Here is a 22,924-nt window from a genome sequence, read left to right on the forward strand (position 1 = left end):
TTTCCTCCAATTAAAAAATAAATTTTAAAAATGAAAAAATTTGGTTAAACATTTCTGTACCAAATCAAGCCAATAAACAAAAGACAGGAAAAGCAACATTAGATGGCAAGGTGTAGTCTGAGAGAAGGAATGTGTCATCCACATCACCATCAAAGTTCCGATTTACAGAGAACTTCAAATACCAGTAAGAAAGAGACAAACTACACCCCAAGAAAATGGGCAAAGGAAACAAATCGGAAATTCACAAAAGAGGAAATGGCCTCAATGACCAATAACTATATGGAAAGATGTCTTAACCTCACTGGTAATCATGGGAATGCAAATTATAGTAAAACTGAGATACACTTTCAACTCACTAGATTGTAAAAAAAAAAAAAAAAAGATTAGCCTGACAATATCAAATGTGAATGCTAATTAAGGGCTCATTTTCGTGTCAAATACTTGAAAGCAATTAGCAATGCTGAGTAAAGATGCCTTCACGGAATCACCATGACCCAGGATTCCAGTTCTGGATGTCTGCCTTCAGGAAACGTGCATCCTTGCACAAGGGGGACACATTTCCTTTCCAAGGACGTTCCAAGTGGAAACAACCTGCATGCCCCTCGGTTAGAGAAATGGATAAGGGAGCTGCAGTGCATTCATTCAACAAATTCTGCAGAGCAGGAAGAAAGGAAGAAATTGGATCTGCAGGTATCCACATGGATACAACGCATATGCCAGAAACATAGGGTCAGCAGGCAGAGCGAGTTGCAGACGAATGTCTAGGTGAATGGCACGATGCCACTTGTGTAATATTTTTAAAAACTAGTATACATTTTTGTATGTATGTGCGCATGCTAAGTTGCTTCAGTCATGTCCAACTCTGTGGGACCCTATGGGCTATAGACCCCCAGACTCCTCTGTCCACGGGGATTCTCCAGGCAAGACTACTGGAGTGGGTTGCCATGCCATCCTCTAGGGGGTCTTCCCAACCCAGGGAATGAACTCGCGCCTCTTATGTCTCCTGCATTGGCAGGCGGGTTCTTTACCACTAGCGCTATCTGGGAAGCCCATATATAGGTATACACGTAGTAAAATACAAAAATCCACACAGGAAAAACACAAAATGGTATGGGGACAGTAGATACCTCCATACGGAAGAAAGGGAAAGGATGGGGTGTAATCTATCTGTAAACATTTTAGGAGATATAAAGCAAATATGGCAAAATGTTCACTTCTGTTAAATATGGGTGGGAGGTACCATAGATATTCTCTTTGTAGAAAGGTTTCATGATTTGAAATGAAATTTGAAAACCGAGTGGACACTTTCTCTGTACCAGGTGCTGTGCTAGGGGCTGTGCTAGAATCCAGGACTATCCTTCCCCACCCTGTGCCAGGAACTGGGGGCTGTACGATGGGGTCTTGGTCAGTGGGCTCCCTTCTGCCTGGTTGCCTAGGCCACCTGGCTAGGTGGCAGGAGATAGTGCTGTCAGAGATGCTCCAGGTCTTTGCTCAAAACCCATCAACCAGGACTTCCTGAGAGCTAAAACTCCATGCTCCCAATGCAGAGGGTCTGAGTTCTATCCCTGGCTGGGGAACTAGATCCCACATGCCCCAAAGAAGATACCTAGCAAAGTCAAATAAATAAAATTAAGAAAACAAAACCCATCAACCTCCACTGTTAGCAGAAGTGTCCTTGCTTAAAATTTCTCAACTCTCCCACCTCTAGCAGGATTGGATATAAATCTTTAAGTTAAAGGGTCCAGAGATAGGAAAGGAAACCGCACACACACACAAAGAAAAAACCAGGTGGAACCAGCTGGGCCCAAGATGGCGATGAATGTGATTTCCAACAGACTCTGAGTCTCCTTGTACCTCCATCTGACTACATTAGCATATTAAATGACACATCCACTGGTGGCCAAGGCTGGACATTAAGGACCAAAGAATAGAAAGGGGGTGGCACTCTACTCCCTTGAAAAAGCCCCATCCCTCCCCCCGGTAGACTAAGGCATCTGCCTCCCCATTATCAGCCCCACTGCTCATCCTTGTGTCTTTACTCTGTTAATTTAGTTGCCTTTTCTCCATTCTTCGGCCACTGAATAAAGCTTCTCATGTGTTGATTTCAGCTTCTGTTCTGTCATTTGCCCACTCAGACCTGAATGGGAGTAAAACCCTCCTCCACTGAGACAGAGAGCTCAGGCTCGGGCTGAACAGGGGGATCCAGAAGACCTAATTTGATAAGAAGAGGGGGCGCTGTCTGAGGTCCCAATTCCAGCCTGCATGTGGCATCATCTCAAGAACTGGGGCTCCGACAGACCAACCCATGACGCTGACGTCAGAGAGTCGTGTCCTGGACTTCGCCAACCCTGGGAGGGTCCATGGGAGCCAGCAAGGACTGCGGCTAAGCTTTGTGTACGCCTGCACTTTCCTGTGAGGGGTTCCACGTTGCTGTCAGCCTCTCTGAGACTGTCATTCTTAACCAGGCCATGTTTGTATCAGAAGCATCTGGAGGGTGTGTGAGAAACGGAGTTTCCTGGGCCCAACCCAGGAGGGTCTAGTTCTGCTGATCTCAGATGGGTCAGGGGTGCTGCTCTTTGGGTGATTCTGATGGGCACCCCGTGAAGAACTTCTGCTCAAAGCACAGGGATGAAAGCAAGTTCTGTCCCGTGTAGCTGCCGCGGGGAGGAAGGGCAGCGTGGAAGCACCCGGCTTTGTTTCTGTTTTGTACGTATTGCTCAATAAGTGAATCCGTGCGGAGGGTGGAATGCGGCTTGTTTATCAGCTGCCTGTACGCAGGATCACAGTCTCGATGCCTGAGTCACTCTGGCTCCCACCCCGGGCTCAGTAAGTATTTTGTAAAGGTCATCTCGCCTGGCTCCTCCCCGTGGTTGGAACCAGTGGTCTCCTAGCATTAATAACAGTGATAATTGAGCTCTGCGGGCCTGGTCTCTGGCTGTGTGTGGTGCTGCCACCCAGAAGGTGGGTACTCGGAGGCGGCCCGCTTTGCAGGTGAGAGAGCCCGTGAGCAGGACCTGGGCCCTGCGCCACTCTCTGGGAACCAGGGGAAGTGGGGGGGGGGGGGCGGGTGGCCCATGGTGGGGAAGGAGCTCAAGCAGTTAGTTCAGAAGTCAGGCGCTAGGGGAAACCTGAGGAAGGAGGAACATGGCAACACATTCGAGGTGATCTGATCTAAGCAGAAGGCACTCCTTGAAGGAAACGTGTGATAGATAAATGTCCAACTGCTGTTCCGGAGGAAGGGAAGGTGAGAGAGACTAACACCTCCATTGCTGAGTCCAGTGACTCCTGAGCCATTAGTACTCCTACAGCCGTCCTGTGGAGACCTCCCCGCCTCCAGCTCACGTGGCCGAGGGGAGCTGGGTTTGCTCCTTGAACCAGCCGCGTGTGCAGTGAGAAGTGGACACTCCGAGGCTCTTCTGGGAACCTCCCTGGCCTCGGCTCTCTCCTCACCCACTCCCTTCCCCACTTGTTTCCCAGAGGTTCCTGCGCCCTGGCTCCGACCCCAGTCAGGCTCTCCCGAGCCTCTGGACGCTTCCACTCAGCTCCTGACTCTCCCTCCAGGCCCAGGCGCGGATCCACCCCCTTCTCCTGGCTGCTTTGGATGGGAGGCAGGCCTGGCCTCAGATGCCCCTGAACTCTGCTGGGGTAAAGTGGGGGGCTGTGATCCCCCTGGGCCCAGGGTCAAAGCTGATGCTGCTCTCAGTGCCCCGGGTCTCTGTCGCTCCCATCCCTGCACCGCGGACCAATAGCAGGACTTTGACGCTGAAGCAGAAGAATTTCCATTCAGCTGGGACCTGGGATGGGTGGGGGGGTGGCCTCTCTTCCAGTAAGTGCTACTGAAAGGCCTCACGTGCCAGCCCCACCAGGCCTGGGCGGGGGGGAAGGCGGGGCATGCCATGTGACAGCACCCGGGACACGTGTCTTCTGGGACCGGTTCGGAGCTGGGTGCTGACAAGTTTGTTCCTCCGTGTCCTTGGGGCAGGGGCGGGGGCGGTGATAATGGGCTGGGGCTCTGGCCTGCCCTAGCAGAGTGTGGTCCCCACTGCCCGGCCCGATATGGCACAAGCAGCTGGAAAAACTGACCACGCGGCTTGACTATCTCAGAGGATTGCTCTATTTTTCCTCAGCATAATTTTTCCATGAATAATCTTTAAGTGGCTGTTTCTTTAGCAGTTTTATTGGAACATATGAGAACTGACAGTCATTGGGGAGCAAGATATCATGAACAAAATCTGGTTTTCATTACACTTCTCTCAAGAAACCAACATGCTGCCCAGCAGGCCACTCACTGATTGGAAGAGAAAAGAGCACAGAGCCTTCTAACGATGGCTCTGGAGTGGGCAGGAAGGATGATGAATGGTGACAGCAAAGAACGTGGGACCCAAAGGCAGACAGGCCTGCACTCCCACTGGTACCTGCCACCTCCTGGCTGAGCGACTTTGGGCGAGTTACCTTGTGCCTCTGAGCATGAATTTTACGTCTGCAAGACAGGGGCACTAAGCCGGCCTGGCAGTACCCTGGTGAGGAGGAAAGGAGAGAGCGCTAGCCTCTCTCCTTCCTAACAACAGCCGGGGGGTGCGGCCCAGGGACTCTGAATTAGAGAGCTGACGCTCTGCCTTCGCAGAGTCACAGTCAAGTGGGGACAGAGACAAGCATCCGGATAATTACACCCAGGAAAGACACCTCCTTTGATAAGAAAAAATAAAGAAATACGGTAATGGCAGGAACTACATCAATTGGATAACTATCACAACTGTGCCAGGGCTGGCGATGGTAATGGGTGACACTCACTGAGCATCTACCAGGGGCCAGAGACTGTGCTAAATCTTTTGGACAGAGGAACTGATGTCAGCGTCAAAGTAACACTGCCTCGCTGGCCCTGATGGCGGCATCTCAATGTTACGATATGGCACCTGCAGTCAGAAGGGTTAAGGAGCTTGCTGGGGCGAGGGGCTGGTGAGCGGTGGGCAACAGTGGCCCTGTGCTCCGTTTGTAATTCTAAAGGAAACGGCTCAGAAGCCACACTCTACTCTGACCTCGGCAGCCTCCGTCTCAGCCGTCACTTTCTCTTCTCAGAGGTGGCCTTGGCTGGGCAGCCAGCACCAGGACACTGCAGGGGCCACGGGCCTCTTCTGCCCACCCACGGGGGTCACAGGAGACAGGTCTGAAACGTCCCCAGTGCCTCCTGTTCCTTCTGTATGTTTCTCTTGGAAGAGAAAGAAATGGAGGGAAAGAACTGGAGGCCCCTCCCATCCTCAGGGGTTAAATTAGACCCTCACTGAGATACAGGGCCCGGTGTGGTGCAGAATTCACGGCCCCGAGGGTGGGAGTTCTCACAAAGGGGGTGACACCCCATCGTTCTGGGTGCACGTGACCCACGCCCGGCCTTCATGGCACCTATTCATCTGAAGCTAAGTAGCTGTGTGTGATTTCCTGCTGACTGTCCTTCCCCACCCCCCACCACAGGAGGCAGGGACCGTGTCCCCGTGCCCAGCACAGGGCTGGGTGGGCAGCTGGAGCACCAGCAGCGTGGGCCGAAAGCACTGGCATGGAGCCCACAGCTCTGCTGAGGAGGACACGCACCCGGATCGGGGAGCCTCGTTCCCACGGGTCCCGGCGGCATCGGAGCAGTCCTGCCCCGGGTTAGCGCTGCCCGATTCAAGCAACCTGGCAGCCCGGCCGCCGCTCAAGGGCTACGCTCCAAGTCTCGCACATCGGAGATTAATGGGAGGCAGCTGTGTCGGAGGGAAACGACTCAATCTGGAGTCATAAGACTCGCGTTCCATCCAGCCATGGCCCCGGGCTGAGCGGGGAGCCGGGGTCCATTCTCCTCGGGCTCTGAGCCTGCGCATCATCCCTGGAGGCCAGGATCACCACTGCCGCGATCTGGAGCTTTGAGAGCACCAGCCTGAGTGTCTGGGGCACAGGGCCCACATCCCTCCCAACTGCAAGGGGTTCCATGTCTCCCCGTATCAATTCATTCATTCTCCATTTCATTTTGTTCCCACACTGGGGCTCATCAGGTCTGCCAGAGCGCTCTGGGCCCTGGGGACCCCTCTGCAGAGGAAAGCCTGTTTGTGTTGAAAGCTTTCTCTGGCCAGGGTTCCTGGTGGAGCCTGGGAGCCGGTGACTTTCACGTTCACACGTGTTCTTTGTTTCTCATACATGCAACTCTTATGGGTCCTTACTGCAAGCCAGGCTCTATCTCACATGTCACTCGGTTTGCCCCGGTTCATTTCCTTCTGAAATATGACATCCGATCACCTTTCAACTGCAGTGAGGCCTGGACGCTTTCTTCTCGCAGCCAGAGGCCCAAGGTCCCAGCTGCAGCAGGGCAGCAGCTTTGAGTCTTGGTTTCTCTGCTTGGCCTTGTCCTTAAGGGGCTACTAGGATGGGAGACTGCAAGGACAGAGCAAACGTGAACTCCAGAGGGAGCCAGCAAAAACTGGTTCCCTGTCCCTGGAGTCCCTCACCTAGGGTCCTCTACCCACTCTGAGAATATGAGGGCAGAAAGAGGGGGGTCACTGCCCTCACCCATGGGGGTGCTCTCTCACTCTTCTCAACCACAGTGAGGGGTCTCCAGCCCCCTCAAGGAACTTGCTACATGTCTCCAGCAGCTGGGAGACCTGGGGACTCTGAGCGCCTCCCTCAGGCCTAGAGTCCACGCGGCTGTGGCCACACCAGGGTTAGCTACACTCACAGATTCACCCGGACCAGGACAGGTGTGGCCTCTCATGGGCCAAGGTGGTCCCTGTGAGTGGAGCTGAGGGCTGGAGAGGACTTCAAGCAGTAAGAAACGCAGTGGGCCCCGGCTGAGGGCCCATGCAGTGCCCCCACTCCGTGCCCTGGAAAAGATCTCCATCTGCTCAGGTCAAGGGGTTGTGGGGTCGCCGGAAAACCCAGGAAAGTGCCTGTGAGAGGAAACTGCACCTGGAGTCGGCACTGAGCGCACGCCATTCTTGGCAACCAGAGCCTGAGGTTAGCCCGACAAGGCAGGTAGAGAGAAGTCCAGAATAGGGGATGGCAACACCCCCACTCCGCAGCCACAGCGGGAGGTCCCTGAAGGGCAAGGGGAGGAGAGGCAATGCCAAAGCATGTTTAGAATCTACTCTTACACAGACTCAGCCTTCTGAGGACCACGCTGGGACAGCACGCCACTCACAGTGTGGCAACGTCATGGGTGCGCCAAGGTGGTCACCCAGGGCAGGGCGCTTCCTGCACTGCACCGATGATGGGGAGCCCAGGGAACTCCGGGGCCCTCTGGTGCATCCTGCTTCTTCTCTGTGCTGGGTACAGGCGACAACCAGTCCAGACCCCTGGGCTTAGCAACTGGCTCTGCCCCTTCCTCCAGGCGCGAGATAGGGGGAGCAAGCAGCCCAGTGCCTTCGCCTATAGGGCAGGTACACCTACCTCCCAAGGCGGGTGGAGATTCACCAGGCAAGCACATGGGGCGGGTTAGAGTGTGCCCGGCAGAGAGTACTCGCTCAATGTGTGTCAGCTATGACTACCCTTAACCTGTTTCCCTACCTGTGAACCAGCTGGTGTGGTTGGTTTTAACACAGGTCCACAAATCCTGACACTCTCTTTGAGGGCTCAGTCTCCCTGCCCTCTCCTTGAGCCTGGCAGGCCTTTGAGACTGCCTTGACCGACAGAAAGAAAGCTGAGCGCTGAAGAATTGAGGCTTCTGAACTGTGGTGTTGGAGAAGACTCTTGAGAGTCCCTTGGACTGTGCAAGGAGATCCAACCAGTCCATCCTAAAGGAGATCAGTCCTGAATATTCATTTGAAGAACTGATGCTGAAGCTGAAACTCCAAGACTTGGGCTACCTTTGCTGACTCACTGGAAAAGACCCTGATGCTGGGAAATTGAAGGTGAGAGAAGAGGATGACAGAGGATGAGATGGCTGGATGGCATCATCGACCCGATGGACATGAGTTTGAGTGAACTCCGGGAGTTGGTGATGGACAGGGAGGCCTGGCGTGCTGCAGTCCATGGGGTTAGAGTTGGACACGACTGAGCGACTGAACTGAACTGACCTACAGAGCATGGCAGAAGTGAGTTTAAGTGATTTCCGAGGTCGGTCGTGCAGACGGCATGATGCTTTGAGGACCTCTGCTCTTGGAGGGCAATACCATGCAACCTTTGGGTTCCACCCCAGCTGACAGCCAGCACCACGCACATCCCGACGGTTCCAGCCCCAACATCCAGTCCCTCTCAGCCTTCCTGTCTTTCCCACTGAGACCCTAGTTGTCATGGAGCAGAGACAAGCCACCCTGGCTGTGCCCTGTCCAGCCTCCTGGCCCGAAAGTCTGTGCCTGTAGTAACATGGCCGCTTTGTGCCACTGGGTCCTGGGGTGGCGGGTTATGTGGCCAGAGTGCCTGGTACAGCTGCTGAGTGTGAGCTGGAGCTGAGGTGAGGGCCCTCTGGCACCCCCGTCCAGTGCTCCACTGGCCATGCCATGCTGCCCCTCCATCTGGTCAGCATCAGAGCCCATCTGTGAGGGCCAGGAGCGAACCTTCCTGAGTGGTAAGCGTGTGCCAGGCACCGTCTAAGGGTTTCTCTGGCCCAGCCACAGTCCATGAAGTAAGCCTACATGAAGTATTTATGGTGCTTTAGTCGCTAAGTTGCGTCCGACTTTTGCGACCCCATGGACTGTAGCCGGCCAGACTCCTCTGTCCATGGGATTCTCCAGGCGAGAATACTGCAGTGGGTTGCCACTTCCTTCTCCAAAGTATTTAGTTATTCCTCTTCCCATTTCACCAATAAGAACACCGAGGATCAGAGGGACCACGCCGATCACCCAAAGTCCCAGAGCTAGGAAGCGCTGGAGCTGGCCTTGCACTCAGGTCGGCCCGACTCCAAGATCTGCCTGGCTTTTAACCACCGGGCAACAGAAGGAAGACAGAAAGGTGTGTTGGCGAGCAGTCCTGAAGGTATAGGAACCTGCAGCCAGCCTGAACTTCTCCATGGACTTGCTTTGCTGCCAAGGAATCTCAGAGAAAACCTGTCAGCTGGTTCAGCCACACGGAGGCGGGGCTCACGAGATCTGGAAATGTCTTCACCGGTTCCAAGGCACACACAGCACCAACTGCCCTCTCTCGGGGTCAATGTTCTTTACGATTTTTGCTCTCCAGGAAAATATTAGTTCATTTATATAAGCTAAACATTACATATGGGGGGAAATGGAAAACGTGGCATTCCTGGCCTTTTTTCTCCCCAGACCAGAAACTGGGAAGGTTTCTCCACTTCCTTTCTCACAGTCTGTCCATCTGCTGGTGTGGAGCTGCTGGCACGGCTCTTCCCCGGGCGGTGGAGAGGGGGGTGTGGGGGCATCGGAGGGACGCAGGGTGCAGCTGCAGCTCAGGGGACCACCTTGACACCAACCGAGGCCCCAGAGACCTCACAGGAGGGCTGCATCCGACACAGAGCCTGTGTCTCCCAGGCAGGGCCGGTGAGCTGAGAGGGGGAGCGAGTGTAGCCACAGAGCGGGGTCAGGCAGCTCATACTGGCCTCCTGGGGCTGCTGTTCCCCTCACTGCCCCAATCAGTTCCTCACACTGTCTGCTGCCCGCCTCCCCAGCTAAGGCAAGAATGAAGCCCACGAGGGCAGGTCTTCTCCAGGCTCCTCAGGGGGACTGGCTCACAGCCGGCCCCTGGCATGTGAAGCCTCCAGTGAACAGACTCTCCTGGGGCCTTTCCTCGGCAGGTGTGGGGTGCCTGCTGGCTGGAAAGAGGCCGGGACTGTAGCCCCAGCTCCCTCCTGAGGAGCCGAGGGAGGCTGCGTTCCTCCCATTCCTGGGACTGCAAGAGGCACATTCCTATCCCTGGTCTGGTCGGGCTCTTGCCACGCAGCCCCATCTAACTGCCAGATGTGGAAGACCTCCCTGGAGCTACCCTTCGTCCCGCTTGCAAGGGACCCCGCAGGTCCCCTCTGCTGTCTGGAAGCCGAGGCTGGGAAGCCAGGACCCCTGATGCATCTAAAGCCTTCCAGACACTTCTGGGCCCTCTGATGGTCCATGAAAACCTTAATACCCTGCTTCCAGGCTGGAGCTGTGGAAAGTCAGTGGCAGACGCGCGTGGGTACCAAGGTCTGCTGGCCTCAGCACTTTGCTGGGAGGAGTGTGGAGTCAGCAAGCAGCCGGAGAACCAGGTGCCCACAGACCCAGCTGGGAGCCCAGAAACCAAGCACCCCACATGCGGGGCTCCAGGAATTCCAGGCCTGGGAAAGGCAGACACGGGACAGAGAAGCACAAAAAGCTGTCTAGCTTCCACAAGAGAAGTGCCCTGAAGCACAGAGAGCTGCAAGAGGGTGTAATGCAAGGTCTCAGCAGGCTCTGGAAACCAGCAGGTAGTGGATTAGGTTTGCAGACCTCAGGGTCTCTGTCTCAACCCCAACTCTGCCGCCATAGCGAGCAAGTAGCCAATGTGTCCACGGCTGTGTGGCTGTGCTCAGATACAAACCAGAGTGGCCTGCATCAGAGCCACGTGTGCCATTCCCCAGTGTAACAGGGGGCCTGACAGGGTCGGGGAGCGGGAGGAGAGAGAGGAAGAAAGATTTCCCCAAACCCGAGTGATGATTCACCGACAGAGGCAGAATCATAACACTGCCAGTAATAACATCATCCTAATAAAGTTACAGTTGAAGAAGGTGTGCTGTGTCAGGCACACGTGATCTTAATAAATTCTCACAACCACTCTCTGAGGGAGGTATTACTATGCCCACTTTACAGATGGGGAAATCAAGGCTCGGTGGGTACACGGGGTGTTCTGTCTGACCCTTCAGATGAGTCCTTCACCCTGCTTGGTGCCCTTGGGAGTCTGGACCCAAGAGGCATCTCTTGGCTCCCTCACCCCAGGCTTCCAGCTGGGTTTGGCTGACGGGAGGCTCCAGCTGCAGATACGGTGGGAGGGCGGAGGAGAGAGGGCAGGGCAATTGGGCTTCGCCTTTCCTCCTCCTTTACCCTTGGCTACCACAATTCCTGCAGAGCTGACCCTGTCCTCTGCGACTCAGCACTTGTTGGAGTTGGTAACAGTTTTTCTTCCCCAAGTCCTTCAGCCTAGAGGTGCTGGGGACTCCGCCGTCCTTGTGTAAAGTATTTATTCCTATTCCCATTTCACCTTCATTAACCTTCTTCCGGTGAGTCATCTGGGGGCAATTCTGTTTCCTGCCAGGACTCTGACTGATGCTGGGGGTTAGTTAACTGGCTGGCTTCTGGTTTCACATGGCCAATAAGGCCAATAAACCCCAGAGCCAGGTGGGGATGAGGGGGGATGGGATGGAAGGAGGGTAGGGCTGAACCTTGAGGAGGCTGGACCTGGGGCCGGATCCCAGCCCTGGTAGCGGTTTCCATCCTAGGCAGGGCTCAAAAGTGAATGCAGGCCCTTCCCCAGTGGTCCCGTGACTAAGTCTCCACGTGCCCGGTGCAGGGGGCCCGGGTTTGATCTCTGGTCAGGGAACTAGATCCCACATGCTGCAACTAAAGATCCCATGTACTACAACTAAGACCCAGTGCAGCCAAAGACATAAGATCGTATTTTTAAAAAGTGAACGGAGCCCCTCCTTTCCTGACCCAGGGCTCGGGGAGTGGTCTGCTTCTGGAGGCCCCCAGAAGCAGTGTTAAGTTTTCTGTACCTGGCTCCTGTCTCCACCCGGGGCACTGGGAGACAGATAAATCCTCCAGCTCGTCGGGCCATGGGGACCTGATGGCACCTGGGGAAGGCCTGAGATGCAGTCATCCTGTTCAGGTGTGCTAACCAGACAGGGTGCAGGCACCTCTTATTCAGAATGATCAGGAGACGGAAGGGCAGAACCCTCTGTATCCAAGCCCACTCTCTGCTCCAGAACCCTGGGATTCCCTCCGGAACAAAGAGCCTTGAGTGGTTAGCATTCCTACACCACTCTGATGGACCCCATCCACCCCTACCCACGGTCGGGTAAACGTGAGCATCGGGAAGGAACACGGCTGACTAAGTGGGAGAAGGTTCTAAAACAAGAAGGCAGAGATGAGACCAGCGCTAGAAACTTCTCTCTGGTCACTGCTGGTGGGTCATCTGCCGTGTGTGGAAGGCACTGAGAGGAGACCATGGGAGACAGTTTCCTATTGGGCTCATGGAACCCTGTGAGGATCAAGTTTAGGCCAGGACTCTGTCTCTTGAGGTGTAGACAGCAGCATCCCCAAGCTGTGTGGATCAACCAGCGTCTCCATCTCTCTGGTAAGTTACCGTGGGACCCTGGGGGTGGGCTAGGGGCAGGGTCTAGCCTACACACTGGAGCTGGAAGAGGCTAGGAAAGGTAAGGCCCCTGGAGGAAACCCCGGAGTCAGGGCAGAGGCCTTGCCTGGCGGGGCCAGTGAGAGGCTGTGACATAGCCTCCTACGGCCCCAGGGTTCTGACACAGCAGCACCGCTGCACCAGCCTGGCTCCAGAAAGGGGAGTGAGTGGTTGGTTAGCAGGTCAACAGGTCAGGGGCAGGGGTCATGACACCAGGCAGCAGCCTGAGACAGCCACCTCCTCACCAAACACTCACCACCTGTCAGACTCTACACTGCATGCCCTGCATGTATCATTTATATTCCAGCGACTCTGGGATGGGAGGCTTATTATCCCCCTCTTATGGGTAAGGAAACCGAGGCCCAGAGGGTGTAAAGTTGCTTGACCAAGACTGCAGTGGCCTGGCACCCAGGTGAGTGTCACATAAGCTCAAAGCAGGAGGAGGAAGTGCAATTGGACCTCAGCCTGCAATCTGATCCTGCCCGGAACAGCAGCAGAGAGCAGCCCTAGCAAGAGTCGGACACGACTGAGCGACTGAACAACAACCAAAAGGAAACTGTCACAGAGACAACTCTGAAGCGGCTGATACCACGTACACGTGGGCAGAGTGCTTTAAAAGCGTGGGTGGCCCAGCCCTCCAGGTGAGAGCTGGTTCCACCTCCACTTTGTGGATGAGGTCCCTGAGGATCGGAGAGGTACGGTGACGGAGCTGGAAGCAGCACAGCTCGAGTCTGACTTCAAAGCCTGGGCCTCTTATCTCTACAGGACGCCATGTGCATTCCAAATATGGGAATAAAACCGATGCCCCAGGAAGGTGAGCCCTCTGTGTGTGGTGGGACCTCAGGCATCCTGTGCACCCCTCTGGGGCTTGTTACCCCGAGCCTGGGTGGGAGGCCTGATGACAAGCATCCAGCTGACCTGGAGAGTGTCCTAGGTTTCTCCACTGAGTGCAGGCCCCCAGCTTGGGCTCTGATCTTGCCTCTGTTGGGTCTCAGACTCTCCCAGGGAGCCCCAGCCCAGAGGTGCCCTACAGGAACCCAGTGTGATCAGAAGCCTGGGCAGGCTGCCGGGGGGGGTGGGTAGGCAGCTGTGAGCAGGGACACTGAGGCTGCCAGCCAGCAAACTGGACTCTGGTCTTTGGCTCCACAGGCAAGGCCAACCCTGGCAGCCATGTCTGGGCCATTGGCGAGTCTGCCCCCACCCGAGGGGCTACGATACCTGCAAGATCTTCCTTGGAAGAGACTAGTCTCGGGGAGCTGCTTCCTGGTTCAATTCGGAGTGACAGTCTGAAAACAAAGATTTTCAAAGAATTAGATGGGCTCCAGGCTGTCAGAGGGGGAACCGGGTGTGTGCAAGCTGGGAACTGGGAAACTGGACTGCTGCTAAGGGCTATTCGGCACGGAGCCAGCAGTGCCCTGAGGTCTGCTCCAGATCACAGACACAGCTTTCCAAAGTCCCCAGGGGATTTCCATGACCAAGAAATGATGGCTAGGGACGGCACAGTAAATAGTGTAATCGTGGCCCCTCATTGCCGGGCACAGATGTGTTCCTGCTCAAGACAACACTGTGAACTAGGAACACCATCCCCATCCTGTAGATGCAAAAAGTGAGGAGCAGCGAGGTTACACAGCTCCCCCCAGATGTGCGGGGCTAACAATTGGCCAAGCAGGAGATCGGGACTGTCTGACCCCAAGCCAGGGGGTTTAATCATTACACTACATTCTCAGATGCCTCCAGAGAGGCATGACATAGTAGTTATTACTGTTTTTCTTTAAAGCATCGATTGAGAAACTTCTGGCTGAAAATGACAGAGTGAAGCTGGATGTCAGAGTTTCCCTCACCCAGCAAGACCAATAAACAATTACAAACACTCAGGAGTAAAAGAGCTCCCCAGCTGCTACTTAACAAGGGAGGGGGCACGAACTTCAAGAACTTGTAGCCAGGGGAAAAAAAAGTGGATTGTGCAGCTGAACAAGAGCCATCACGTGGCCCAGCTCCCATCCTGACCTCGGACTTCTCGGGGGTCTGAGCGGCTTCAGATTCGAGATAGACACGGATGGGGTGGTGGGTGGACGGCGTGGGGGATGCTCTGATGGAAATGAAGGCTCCATGGTGCGGTGGGGGTGGGGGTGCATCATCTGAAACCTGAGGATATCCCTTTCTGGAATGGGATTCAGCCCCCTATTAGATGGAGGAAACACTGATGAAGGCCTTTTAACAGAGTCCCCTTCTCTAGAACAGATGGCTTGCTCCCTGCCTCCAAGGAGCCGGAGCCTTGCGTGCCCCCAGGCCGCACAGAGGGCAGAGACTGAGAACCCCTGTGCCTCTCAGCACAGCGGAAGGAAAACCAGCCCATCCCACACAGCGCAGCAGAACCAGACGGCGCCTCCTTCCATCAGAGCTGTGGACTAGCCAGAGGAAGCCTCTCACATGGGAGCAAGACGGAAAGAAACAGTGGAGCCAACTCAAACATCCTCACAGAAAAAGGAGACAGAGGGAGGAAGAGAGCACTGTCCAGATTGCTAGGCCCAGAGGGCAGCCCCAGGGGACACGGGGAAATCCCCCCAGGTGCTTGAGACTATGGGTTGTATAGAACCAAACCTGAAAAATGAGATGGGAACACAAAAGATGAAAGGGGAGACTGGAGACCCCAGGGAACAAACCAAGGGTAGAAACGAGAGGACTGAAGGATACCAGAGGAGAAACAGATCAACCCCAGTGACTGAGGATGAAAGAGATGGAGATTACAGCCATTATAAAGAAGTTGATGGACATGAAAGGCAGATAGCATCCAGTGTATGGATTCCTGGAATGCCGGAGAGAGAAAAGCCAGAAAATGGTGCAGAAGAAGTGGTCGAAGATAGAAACCAAAAGAATTCCTCTGTGATGAAGAAAGAGCATGTGCCGTTCCAGGGAAAGCTCCACTAGGAGGCAGTCCCCTTGCGAGACTTTTGAACTTTAAGGAATTCTTCCCACGAGGTAGAGAAAACAAGTCACTTACAAGAGGAAAAATCTAGACTGGCTTGAGACTTGTCTATAGCAGCACCCAGCACCAGACGGCAGTGGAGCAGGTTCTCTGTGTCCTGCGGGAGGGAAACCAAGGAGCCCAGCAAGTTAGAGGCAGATGTTTCCACGAAAGATGTGCACGAAAGACGTGCATCAGGGTGTGCGGGACTTGAGCAAACCTGCTTCACGATGAAACCCAGCTAAATAAGGGACTGAGTTAAAATAAAGACTCCAGGAATGGAGAAGTGACAGGTGGTAAGAACTGAAAATGTTTAACTAAAACGATTCCTAAAGAGTAGGAATCATGATTCCTGAACATGATGTGTGTGTTACAAACTTGGAGAAACAAGAAGATAACCAAGGAGGAGTTGGAAGGTGGCGCAGGGGAGGTGAAGGAGGCGGGTAGAGCTTGCTAACGAGCTCATCTTTTATGACCCGAGTCAATGGGCCCTGCTCACCATGGAAATCCAGTTAAAACAGAACTTAGGGACTTCAACCTCGTCATGTTCTTGCTGACCTCTTCTGTTAATCTTAGAAGGCTCTTTTAGGGAATAATATCTATTGTGGAGAAATGTTTATCTGAAGAGCAGCAATTCCTTATGTTTTATTTCAGTTCCTTTTTCTGGTTAAAATAAAATTGAAGTTGTTTTAATTAAAAAATAGCAAGTGCAGTATAATCCAATTTCAATAAATTCTATTCTTGCATCCATCTGTCTATCCATCCTTCTCCATGTGTATATATGCACTTTCTATGCACAGAAGGAGGCCCAGAATAATGCTCATTTCATGCCAACAGTCATGCTTTTTAAGTGGCAGGAATTTGGGTAATTTTTCTTAAATAAAGTAAAATAGACGTTAGACTGAGGAAAACAAAACACTGGTTGGGCTCCTTGGCACAGGGTCTTCAAGGTAAGAGGAAGCCTGAGTCCTCGGAGGTGGGGATCGAGCCGCTGGGTGTGCACTGGGCCATGGGGTGTGGGTCCCTCCAGCAGAGTCACAAGCCCTGGGCATCCTTTGTCACTCCGATCCAGGGCCCTCCTAGGAAGGGACCCCCTCAGTGGTCTGGGCCTGGGACAAGAACACAGCCTTTCTCCCTGGGTGTGCCCATTTGGACCACAACAAAAGGCCTTTATGAAATCCAGGCATTAAGTGCTAGGGGTGTTCACTGTCCTTCAGAATGGAAGGCGTAATTACTCACAATTTGCAGCTTGTCCAAGGATTAGCTCACAGTCAGAAGTATTTATGGACCATTTTTCTCCTTAAAGTATATTAGTGTTAATGAAAAACTACTGTCTTTTTAATAAAATTATTGGCACACGAATGGAAAATGTTATCCCAGAACCTAACTGGGAATAATTTCCCACTCCAGGGTACTCTTTTCAGGAACAGCAAATGCTTTGTAAGTGACAATGAGCAATTTGTGGCAAACATAATTTGAATGGTCATCTCTGGCCCTGATCTACTGTTGTTACGATTACGTAACAGATCAAAATGTATTATATTCTATTTTAACAAAATATTGTACAATAACAACTAAAGATATCACCTCTATATTTCTAAAGACAGTCAAGCATTAGGAGGACCATGTGGGGAGCTTTGGAAACAAATACAGATTTCCAGGCCCCATCCCAGACATGTGGGTGGCTAGAAGGCTTCCTAGGTATCTCTGGCCCATCGTCAGGGCTGAAATCCACTACCGCAGAGCTGGTGAGGGTGGTGTTACTTCAACAGCCATTCCCAAGGTCTTGGTGAATAAAAATGGGTAACCTGAAGGTGTCCCTAGAGGTCACAGTTTCCAACAACTTAGATGAAGAGCAAATCATCAAGCTGACCACATTCTAAAATGTAAAACTGGAAAAGATTACACAATATATTGGAGAGCAGGATTCAGAGAGATTATGCATGCTTTACTGGAAGCAACCAATAAGAAAAGATTTAAAAGAACACATGCAAAGCTGGCGTCTGGGGGGGAAATAGATCAATTACATGATGTCCAAGACTAGCCTTGATAATAGGCTGTGTGAGAAGCCCTGAGGTTCTGAGTTGACCTCAAGCTCAAAATGAGTCAAGAAGATGTCCAATCCATATGGGGGGACATGTAAAGGTACTATACTCCAATAACAACTCAGCAGGAAAAAAAAGAAAGTATGGTGGACAGACTCAACATGAAAAGTCCTCCTTCTCCCCCTAATCACATAGAAATGCTGGATAAATTTCCAGCTGCCACAGATGAAGAGAGAACTGAAAGCCAGAGCAAGTGAGGGGGAGATGAGGCCAGAGGGCCCACCGGGGTCTTTATGGGAACTGGGTGTATTCTATACGTGCTGCGTGGGATGGAGATGGAGCCTCCACTAGCGCCAGGTGGCGAGAGTCCAGCAGCAAGTGGGGGCCCCAGGGAGCTGCCTTGTCCGTGAACAGGCTCTTGAGAACTCTGTTTGGCAGCCCGGAGATGAGTCTAGAAAGCTGCCCTTCCGCTCAGTGCTCTGAGTGGGGAGTCCATCTTGAGAACCTGGAGCATGAAGCCTGCACCACATACTGTGGAGCCCCAATTTTACCCTCCCCACTGGAAAAAGTCACGCCGCGAAGCTGACGGAACACCGTCCTCTGTCCAGAGGGGCCGATGAGGGGCGACTGGGGTGGGAGGAGACGCTCGGCAGCCCCGCTGTGGGCTCTGCGGGGCCCGAGGCTGAGCACTCACGTGCTGGGGCGGGGCGCGGGCACTGCTGCCCAGGAGGCCGGGCAGGGCGGGCACTCACTTGTAGTTGTCGTCCTCCACGAACTTCTGCAGCTCTTCGATGTAGCGCACGGACTTCAGGTACTTCTGCACGTGGGGCAGGGTGGTGAGGTGGTCTGCAGGAGGAGAAGAGCCAGAGGCTTCAGTCTCTCCCCGTCTTTGCCTCTCCCTGTCTCTGGGCCCCACACGAGAGGGACTGAGACATCTAGGCAGTCTTTCAATAGTTGGTGACGAGCCCTTGGGCCGGGCCTGGCCTGGGCACTGGGCACAGAGTGGACCCTCGAGGCATGCCCCCTAGATGGCTGGGCCACAGACCCCACACCCCAAGGTCACCATGGTTCCTTGGCTGAGCAAAGATGGGTCTTGGTGCGGGGTGTGGTGAGGAAAGATGGCCTCCAGAAAAGACCAGAGCCAGATGCATGCCCTCAAACAGGTTTCCATTGGAATAATTGGACTAGTCTCCCTCACCCACCCCACCGGCTCCGTGTGACAAGAATGAATGGATCCTGTTCAGCCTGGTGAGCAACCCAAACCCAGACTCGGGCACAGCCTGAGAGCCTGGCTGCTGCACCCTGAGAAGATGGGGAGGGGCCTCGATGCTTGAGCACCTGCTCTGTGCCAGGCTCTGCCCCGGGTGATTTCTAGAAGCCATCTGGCCTCAACCTTTGCACCTGCCTCATTTCCAGGAATAAGATGCGCGGAGGAGGAAGCCACAATAACTTGCAAGGTCACTCCACTGAGAAGTTTTGACCCGAGTCACCTGTGGCCTCGGCCGCACTGCGCTGTCTGACTCTGTCCTGGGCTGATCCTCAGACCATCATGGTTACTGCACTCTTTCTGAGGGGTCCCCACACGCTCCCCGATCCTCTCTGCCATTCTCCACCGGTTGGGACAGAACTGGTTGAGGAGGGAGGTGGAGGCAGTGGAGGAGGCCCTGAGGAGGAGCGTAAAAGCGGGTGGGAAGGGCCGCTGCTTTCCTGGGGCGGGGGTGGGGGGTTGGCAGTGCATCTGGGTGCCAAGATGAGCCTCTGATGACTCTGCCCAGTAACCGTGAGATCCTCAGCGGGTCATTCAGTTTCTCTAGGGCCTCAGTGTTCTGGTCTCTGAAATGGGGATAAGAACCCCTGCTTCACAATGCTGATGAGGGGGAAGATACAGGTACACAGAACAGCGGTAAGAGTGAGCGTTTCCTGAGCTCTGATCAAACGCTGGGGCAAGGGCCTGGCACACACACACCTCCCTGTTGTCACTGATGAGAAAGCCTCAGAGGAGATAGACTTTTCAAGAAGCAGGGCTGAGACATGAAGCCGCATCTTTCTGACCCTGGAGCCGAGCCTATAATTGCTCTGCTGGCCAGCATGACCAGTGCTGAGGCCCCAGGGAGCGGAAAGGGCCCAGGGAACTCAGGCCCCTTCCTGCTCTCTGCGCAGGAGAGCTGGTCTTCCAGTGCGGGCCTGCCACTCCCCCGCCCCGCAGTGTTTGTTGAAGGGGTACTCCTGAGCGGACCTTTGGGTTTTGTGCCCCACCCCCACAGTGGCCTTCCCATGTGAAGGCAGCTGGCTTCTCCCACCCCGTGTGATGGAGGAAGGGTTGGTCTCTTCTCCTCCTATTTTGCTGCTTCCTGACTTCGACTCCTCCCCTTCCTGTGAAGCTCTGTTCCACGGAGACAAATTACCACAGCTGTACCACCCTTCCCCTCTTCCCTGTGACTTCTGCCATGAGGCGCCCAGGTCACTCAGGCCCATTCCTGGAGGACCTGGGTACCTGACTTCCGGCTGAGCCCATCCCCCAGTGTCCACGTGGCTGCCCCATCGGCGTCTTCAACAATATCTCCTCCATCCATCTCAGATGCACATCATCAGGGTCACCCTTTGGATCTGGTCACCTGTGGCAGAGCCTGGCTAGTTGTTGACCGAGTCAACACTCTTTTCCCTCTAGGCCCACAGCTACGTTGCATTCCTACCTTCCCCTGGACAGACGCAAAGAGTGCCATGTGCAAGTCTGACCCAGAAGTCCCGTTCTTATACGATTCTCTCTTCTTCTGCATCTGCCAGCTGGATGCAGAGTTCCGTGGAGGACTCGGCGCCGTGGGACGCGGTGGAGCCACGTGACAGAGGAGCCTGAGTGCCAGAGTCTACTTGGAGGAGAGCCACTCAGGAGCTGCCCACAGAGCTCTTCATGGATGGAAGACCTGGCTCTGCCACTGACTAGGCGTGTGCCGTTAGAGAGGAGACCGCAGTGTGTGCAGCCCCGGTTTCCCCACCTGTGATACAGGGATGGTGGCGTCTAGTCTGCACAGTCTTTGAAGATCAACATGCTGGCAATGGGTCCAGCACGCATTTGATGCTTAGGATATCAAAATGAGGAGCCTTGGGCGGGGACTACCTGGTCTCCAGAACTTTCTCACTGAAAATGTGCTGCACCCAAAAGATTTCACAATCCCACCAACCAGGGGGACTAACCATAGCTGCAGGAAACTTGTAAGTCAGCAATTATTCGGAGAATATTGTTCATCTGATTGGATCTTTGCTCGTTTTCCATGATGCTGCCTGAGGCAGGATACGCAGAATCTATGTAGATTAAATCCAGAAGATAGATGCCTAAAATCAAAGAAGATATTTAATGATGGAAGGTGTTCATTAATCAGACCGGCACAAAACAGAACTGCTCTGCTAGAAGGTACACGGTGACTTACGGAAAACTGCAATATGATTTGGACTTCAATTCCAATCCCGACTACTAACTGTTCACATAAACTACTCAACTGTAAATCAAACATCTGAGCAACAACCAAAATGAATGCTGGCAAGATTTTAGCATTTTGGGTTCGTACACTCTTCCAGCAACAAGGGTTATTCCCTGTAACCCAGCTGGAAAATAACAGGACATGAAAGGGATGAATGAATACTTGTGTTTTATCAACCACTGCAGTTTAATAGGTCTAAGGTGTCATACCCATGAGAACACTGCTTGAATTCAGGTTTTCATTTATTCACTTAACTGTTTGTCTATTTGTTTATCTATCTTTCCTTATATGCACACACACACACACACACACACACACACCCCAAATCAGAAATAAAGGAACAAAAGAAGAAATCAAAAAAGCAATAGTCCTTGGTACAAAGAAGTAAGGCTAGACAGAGAATTCTCCTGCGAAGGGTGCTTAATAAGAAAATAACGCGTGATGTAAAAACATTGCTGTGATAGGCCAGTAGGGAGCCTCAGCACAGCCTCACGGCATCACCCCAAGGGGAATTCGGGACAAGCTCACTAACCAGAGATGGGGGAAGAGGACTGGCTGTGCAGCGTGGTGCAGCTGACTGGCTTGCTGAGGGCCACACCTCAGAATCTCGAGGTGTGCGTGGACAACGGGTGGCATGGCCTTCCAGCAGCCCCCCTCCAGAGTACTGCCCCTAAACCCATAACACTGGTGAAAAGCCCGAGTAGTGATGCAAAGCAGAACTGAAGGCAGAAAACACTGAACGAGGCAAAGAGGAATGGCTGATATTAATTAAAGGCATGGGCGATTGAGAAGATCTAATGATTACTATCTTCTATGCACAAAGCAATACTGCACCAAAAAATACAAAGCAAAAAAGCGCCAAAAATCAGAAATGGATTCAACAAAGCCACAACTGTGGAGGTGGCTTTTGGTGTGTCTTTTCTAGAATGTGTGTGTGTGTGTGTGCACATATGTATATACATACAAAAAAATACATATACATGTATCTATAGATATATGTATGGATGTGTTCTATATGAATGTATCTAAGTAACAATTAAAAGCTTGGTGTTATATAAATAAAAAGACAATTATTTTAAAATACTCATGGAATGCTTACAAACACTGATTATATGCTAGTCTATTAAAAAAAAAAGCTCAATAAGTTCCAAAAAATAAATGTCATATTATATTCTCTTTGACCTTACATCTAGAATTTAATAATAAATATGGAAAAATTCTAACCATTTGTTAAACACACGCTTGTAAGGAAGTCTCACAGAAAAAATGAGAAATGTGAAATTAAAAGTCTACACAAAGACTGTGCAACGACAGTAAGAACACTAGGTAACAAAATTTATGAGATTAGACCAAAGTGGTAACCAGAGGAAAATTTATAGCCTTAGAAGTTTCCTATTAAACTACTAAGAGTTACAACAAATGTAACTAGCCAGGCAATTAATAGGCAAGGCATGGGTTTCCTGCATGGCTGGACAGCACTGTGCTGATTTTCACACTCACTCTGTCATTTGTCTTTATAAAACCCATTTCACAGAGGAGGAAAAGGAAGTGCAGAGAGCATGTGTAACTTGCTCCAGGTCACACAGCTGGTAAGCAATAGGGGTGGGAGCTGAACCCAAGCCTGCCTCCCCAGAGAACGTGCTTCCTGCCATCACAGTGGACTGCTGGATACCATGAGTCACTCGTCTGCTTTTAAAATAGCTACACGTTTTTTACGGGAAACTGTTAAATCACAGAAACATATGCTAGTACTTCTCCTAGGAGTCTTTCCACTTCCTTTCTTTCTAGTGGCACCATGTTTCCAAAATTTTAAAAAAGTAGAAATCATCTCCCTTGTATCGAAGCTCCGAGTTCGGAAGGTTTAACTCCACAGGTTCATGATTTCTCTTGATTGTTTTTTTTCTCTTCCCATTTGAAAATCTAACTTGGTCACCTCCCCAAGGATTCAGCAATGGCGATCCTGAAAATTCAGCAGAGAGCGTCCCCTAGTGCTGAGCAGGAGATGAGGGGATAAGGGACATGCTGTGCAGACCAAACCCACTGGCTCTGAGCCACAGAGTGAACCTCGGCTCAGGAGCAGGGGCCTCGAGGAGCAGGATATGGGAGACAGGAGAGGAACGATGCTTCTTAGGAATCTGCTACAAGACGGGAACCTCCTCATCTCCTGT

General features: G+C 52.7%; 1 protein-coding gene across 22 annotated transcripts in view; it reads right to left on the bottom strand.

Moving 5' to 3' along the window:
• RALGPS1 (Ral GEF with PH domain and SH3 binding motif 1) overlaps positions 1-22,924 on the bottom strand; it is a 302,499-nt gene that overhangs the window by 33,602 nt on the left and 245,973 nt on the right. For all 22 annotated transcript variants that reach the window (XR_011255489.1, XM_069582375.1, XM_069582374.1 and 19 more), the window contains 3 exons: positions 20,473-20,610; positions 18,033-18,126; positions 13,489-13,556 (listed from right to left, as the gene is read on the bottom strand). Coding sequence is in view for 21 of the 22 variants with exons in the window: in XM_069582375.1 (XP_069438476.1) it covers positions 13,489-13,556; positions 18,033-18,126; positions 20,473-20,610 (300 nt within the window). In the remaining variant the exon portion in view is untranslated. The remainder of the gene's footprint in view (positions 1-13,488; positions 13,557-18,032; positions 18,127-20,472; positions 20,611-22,924) is intronic.

The sequence above is a fragment of the Ovis canadensis genome, chromosome 3, assembly GCF_042477335.2.
Source record: "Ovis canadensis isolate MfBH-ARS-UI-01 breed Bighorn chromosome 3, ARS-UI_OviCan_v2, whole genome shotgun sequence".
Taxonomy (NCBI): Eukaryota; Metazoa; Chordata; class Mammalia; order Artiodactyla; family Bovidae; genus Ovis; species Ovis canadensis.